General features: G+C 39.8%; 1 protein-coding gene across 2 annotated transcripts in view; it reads right to left on the reverse strand.

Annotated features, from left to right (window-relative positions):
- The window catches only part of PARN (poly(A)-specific ribonuclease), a 161,607-nt gene that overhangs the window by 134,983 nt on the left and 20,725 nt on the right, over positions 1–5,899 (reverse strand). For both annotated transcript variants that reach the window (XM_005871979.2, XM_005871978.2), the window contains one exon: positions 3,199–3,255. In XM_005871979.2, the coding sequence (XP_005872041.1) occupies positions 3,199–3,255 (57 nt within the window). The remainder of the gene's footprint in view (positions 1–3,198; positions 3,256–5,899) is intronic.

The following is a 5,899-nucleotide window of genomic DNA, read 5'->3' on the forward strand; positions in this document are numbered from 1 at the left end:
GCCTGGTCACCCCACACAGCCTGCTGTTCAGTCGTTTGGTCATCCCTCAATAACCCCCCTGCAGGCCTTGTTGCCCCACACAGCCTGCTGTTTGGTCATCTGTCCAGTTGCTTCGGTCGTGACGGCCTCTGGCTTTTTATATATTAGGATACCTAACTATATTATAAATGAAGGAGGCTGAGAAGAAAAGAACTACAAAAACGGTATTGTGACTAGATGTCACAGGTGGTACAAGTTGAAAAACAATCCTATGTACTAAAAGTATGCAAATTGTCCCCTTAACAGAGAGTTTGTCCAGGAGATCGACCAGGGGGCAGGGCCAGCCAGGGGAAGGGAGGGAGTACCCAGCCAGCAGCCACTAGGGACCCTACCAGTGCATGAATTTCGTGCACTGGGCCTCTAGTATAAACAATAAAAATACTATATTTTAATCTGCAGGATAAATGTATTTCCTTGAGTCCATACTCATACATTTTTTAAATTATTAAATAAACAGGGGAGAAGGGATAGCTCTTCCTTATAAAAGAATTCCAAGAACAAATGTAGAAAGAGGAAAATACAAACTAGCCATTCAACATCAGAGTAATAATGGCCACAGGTAAGATCCACTGATAGATGCTGTATTAGTGGGAAAAAGTTTGAGAAAAAAACAAATTTTCATAGGCTCAAATATCTCCCCCAAGATATTTATTAACCACAAAGGGAAAAGTAATAACTTCACAGTGTACAAGTCTAACAGACACCACCTTAAGCAAGTGATTACGGTCAACATTTTGAACCACCATTTCAGCGGTATTCTTGTATAAACTGTATATCCTCAGTCCAATCATACAAAAGATCAGATAAATCCAAACTGAGGAACATTTGACAAAATGCAAGCAATACTGTTTAAAAATATCAAGCTTACAGACTGCAGAAGACTAAGGAGAAATAACAAGTAAATGTAATGTGGGATCCTAGATAAAATCAACAGAAAAAATAGTGGAAAAACTGATGAAATTCAAATAAGGTCTACAGTTTAATTCATAATATTGTGCCAATGTTACTTTCCTGGTTCTGATAACTGTATGGCTATATAAGATGTTGACATTAGGGGTAGCTAGGTGAGGAACACATGGAAACTCTGTACTATTTTTGCAACTTTGCTGTAAGTGTAAAGTCAGTAAAAATATAGTTTTTAAAACTATAGAAAACATAGATTTACTACAAAGGTGACAGGAAAAGAACTTGGTGTGACATAAATATTTAAGAATATTTACTGTTCACTAGCTTTACACAGCTTAACCTAAAATGTTAGCATTTTTAAGATATGTAACTTTTAAATTTTAAACATCTGCATCACTAATAAATAGGGCTTTTTTTTTCATAGTATGGTTTATGACATAAACTACCAAAGGTCAGCAACATACTATGAATTATTCTGTGGAAGACAAGAGAGGAAACACAGAAACACAGCAAGATACGGTATCTGAATTTGTACAAGGTGAACACATGTCCCAGCTAACTAAACTATAATGATGGCTACAAGAGAACTCAAAGCCTACTGATGTCCCACAGTCCTGTTCTTTAGGGTCAGCCTCAGTCAAGCCAACTACTTATCTGAAGTCTGCTGGCTAAGTGTGTATAATGTAAGCAAATGTGACCAGAAACTCTGCTTTTATACACACCTGTGATCTTAGCCACTTCTGAAGAGACTCCCATCTTTCCCTCCAGGCTCATCCAACTTACTCTTCCATTCTGATTATCTTGCTTACTTTAGAGAAGGAGCTCCTAGGAGCCAGCCCTCTTCTGTAATTTCTATTTACCCCAAGTTAAAGACAGAGGTGTGCCTCCTTTCAAGCACTCCTGTTTTGACAAATCTATACCTGCTGGTGAGACAGCCATGGAACTCTGAGAGGGTCTCTACGGCCTTAAAGCTTCTGATGCAAAGCTCAACATCTTAGGGACAAGACGAATCCTTTTCAGGGAAATGAGTCCTTCTCCCAAGGCCAACTACTCAAGGAAAGAAATGAAATTTAGCATCCAAGCAAGCAGTCTGACTTGGATATGTAATTCATAAAACTGCCAGCAGCATGATCCAGTTTATCTATTCAACATGTGGATGCCTGTTTTCCAAAAGGACTTAGAAAACAAGAAAAAATGTCTACCATATATAGCACAGAACCCTCTAGCACAGTGGTTCTCAACCTTCCTAATGCCGCGACCCTTTAATACAGTTCCTCATGTTGTGGTGACCCCCAACCATAAAATTATTTTCATTATTACTTCATAACTGTAATATTGCTACTGTTATGAATCGTAATGTAAATATCTGATATGCAGGATGTATTTTCATTGTTACAAATTGAACATAATTAAAGCATAGTGATTAATCACAAAAACAATATGTATTATATATGTGTTTTCCGATGGTCTTAGGCAACACCTGTGAAAGGGTCGTTCGACCCCCAAAGGGGTCGCGACCCACAGGTTGAGAACCGCTGCTCTAGCACATTTACACAAATGGTAAACACATTTTTAAAATATCAAATATTATTTAGGCTATCTGATATAAGATTCCATTAGTTATGCAGAATAACTCAACACAGACAATTATTTTTCATCCTCTAGATCAGCCTCGGATGGTGGCTGCCCAGCCGCCCAGGACTGGCCCAAGGTACAGGCAAGCCTCGGATGGCGGCTGCCCAGCCACCCAGGACCAGCCCGAGGCTCAGGTAACCAGGGCCAGCCGAGGCTTGCGCTGCCAGCAGTGGCAGCAGCAGAGGTGTGATGGGGGCATCACTTTCCCCTGATCGCCAGGTCACCTCCCGCCCTTGAGGGCTCCCGGACTGTGAGAGGGGGCAGGCCAGGCAGAGGAACGCTCCCCTTCCAGTGCATGAATTTTCATGCACCGAGCCTCTAGTAATAAATATTGGTTTCATGTAGCCATATAAGGACCTCATAATATAATCCTCCTATGCATTTTATAAGAAAAGTTTTCTGAAAAAATGCTTTGGATTAAAAAATGGTGACAGCAATTATGTCAAAGCAAGCATATCATAACAACAATCTATCTTTATGAAGTTCTAACTTTTTCCTCCATACCAGGTAAACACTCTAAATGTAACCAAATGATTAATTTGCAATGATAACTAGGCATTTCACCTTCAATGTTATGTTCTGGAATCTAGTTAAAAACAAAAAGTCCAGTTCACTTACCGAATTAGCAATGGCATGAATGACTCTAGAAAATCCCACAGCGTCATTCAGTTCTTCCTAATTTAAAACAAACAAACAAAAAACTACTCACTTACTATATTCCTATATTTGCATGGGTTAAACCCTAGCCAAAAAAAAGCACTGAAATTTTATAGTGAGTTAGCTTTAGTTTCACCTGCTTTGCATCTATCATCCCTAACAATAGCATCTGAAATGATTTATGGTATTCCTTTATTCTGTTTTAGAAAGTGGAATGAGCAGGTGGCAAATTATTCATTAGTTACTAAAATAACAGTGCCTAGGGCTTACCATCACTTCACATCACTTGTTGCATTTTCCAAGTCTATCAAGCCATCTTAAAAACACAAACTTTTAAAAGCTGCCACCTGCTGGCCAAATTCAATACTGCATTAAATATTTAGGACATCCATCCAGCAGTCAACAGATCAAAACAGCATTCCCATAATCCTTTTTTAAAAATGTTTTTATTGATTTCAGAGAGAGGAAGAGAGAGGGAGGGAAACATCAATGATGAGAGAAAAATCACTGATTGGCTGCTTACTGCACACCCCCTACTGGGGATCGAGCTGGCAAGCCCGGCATGTGCCCTGACCTGGAATCTAACTGTGACCTCCAGGTTCATGGGTCAATGCTCAACCATTGAGCACATTGGCCAGGCTCTTATTTCTTAATTTTGTTCCTTGTCGAAAGCATAAAATTTTTATAGTACAGCATTCTGAAACTCATCCCCACTCAGTTTCTTCTTTCCTATTTCCTTCCCAACAGTGTTTAACCATTTGAGCGCCAACCAATATCCTAGGAACTATGCTAAAATTGCCAAGGCATTTTTGCTGATTTTACAGGAGTTTAGGAAAAAAATTATGAATCACAAGTAAATGAAGTTACATATTCAAAAACTTAAGGAAAACTTTACTACATTGACATATTTAGCAATATCATCATCACTAATAAAAGCAGACCCAGAACTAGATGCCATTTCGAAGCTTTGATAGCGCTCCCGGCACTCTAGGGGTAAATAGGCTCCATTTCTCTCCTATTTTAAAACCCCTTCCTTAACTCTAAGCTCCATGCAACTACTTACTCTCCCTTCTCCTTATCTCTTTACATATAAATTACTTTAAAGACTTTCCTCCACTAACTAGCTCCAGTTTAACTCCCAGGTACTTGCAGCCTTCTACTCTCTGGCATCACCCTCAATGAAACTGCTCACCTCTTTAAACGACTCCCAAAGGTAACTAGTTTACTAGTAAGGATGTGGAGAAATTGGAACACTTGCGACCTGTTGGTGGGAATGTAAAGTGGTATAGTCACTATGGAAAACAATATGGCAGTTCCTCAAAACATTAAACATAGAATTTCCATTTGATCCAACAATTCCACTTCTGGGTATATACACCAAAGGACTTGTCCAGCCGGTGTGGTTTAGTGGTTGAGCATCGACCTATGAACCAGTAGGTAAGGATTCGATTCCTGGCCAGGGGCACATGCCAAGGTGGGGGCTCAATCCCCAGTGTGCGGCATGAAGGAGGCAGCTGACCAATAAATCTCTCATCATTGCTGTTTCTAACTCTCTGTCCCTCTCCCTTCATCTGTGAAATCAATAAAAATATTAATAAAAGAAAGCAAGAACTCAGAAATACTTGTACACCTATGTTCATAGTAGCATTATTCACAAGAACAAAAAGGTTGAAGCAACCCAAGTGTTCATCGACAAATGAATAGAGAAAATGTGATGAATAGATAAAGAAAATGCGGTATACAAATGGGATATTATTGAGCCTCAAAAAGAAAGGAATTCTGATATACACTATAAAACAGATGAACCTTGAGGACTTTATGCTAAGTGAAATAAGACAGTAATACTGTATACTTCCACTTATATGAGGTACCTAGAGTAGTCAAATTCAGAGACAGAAAGTACCTGGAGCCGGTAAGAGGGAGAAATGGGGAGTTATTGTTTAATGGGTACAGAATTTCAGTTTTGCAGGATGAAAAGACTTCTAGAGATGGATGTGCTGATGGTTACACAACAATCTGAATGTATGTAACACTATGGAATTGTACAATTAAAAATAGTTAAGATGGTAAATTTTGTGTTATTTTACCACAGTGAAAGTACAACATTTTTAAAGAATATTTTAAAAAGAAAAACAATTCCCAAGACTAAACCCAATGACCACATCCTTACCCTTCTCTAGAGTATCAGACACTGTTGACATCCCATTCTTCAAACACTCCCTTCCCTTGGCTGCTGTGTCATAATAATCTCCTGATGCATTTTTCTACTTCTATCATTTAAATGCTGGTGGTCTTCAGAATCCTACACTAAGTCCTCTTCTCATTCCTCCTACACGCTGTAGGTGCTCTAATCCAGTCCCAGTCTCTCTGCCAACAACAATCAAGTCTAGCCCTCACCTCTTTCCTATGCTCCAGAATGATAACTCTGCCTACAGGACACCTACCCTTGGATGTCCCAAAGACCCTGGTGACCCTACACATATCCAAATAGGCCACACAGGCAAAGGCTTGAGCTGCAAGTAATCTGCATCTTGGTGAAACATCCCAGGAAGAAAGGATGGGAGGCAGAAGCTTGCAAGGAGCTGCTAATATGCCATCTCCCACCCACCTCCCTCTCTGTCCCGGGAGGCTGAGATAGTTTCTCACTGCCTCCCAGATTCTG

Source organism: Myotis brandtii, unplaced genomic scaffold, assembly GCF_000412655.1.
Source record: "Myotis brandtii unplaced genomic scaffold, ASM41265v1 scaffold363, whole genome shotgun sequence".
NCBI classification, from domain to species: Eukaryota; Metazoa; Chordata; class Mammalia; order Chiroptera; family Vespertilionidae; genus Myotis; species Myotis brandtii.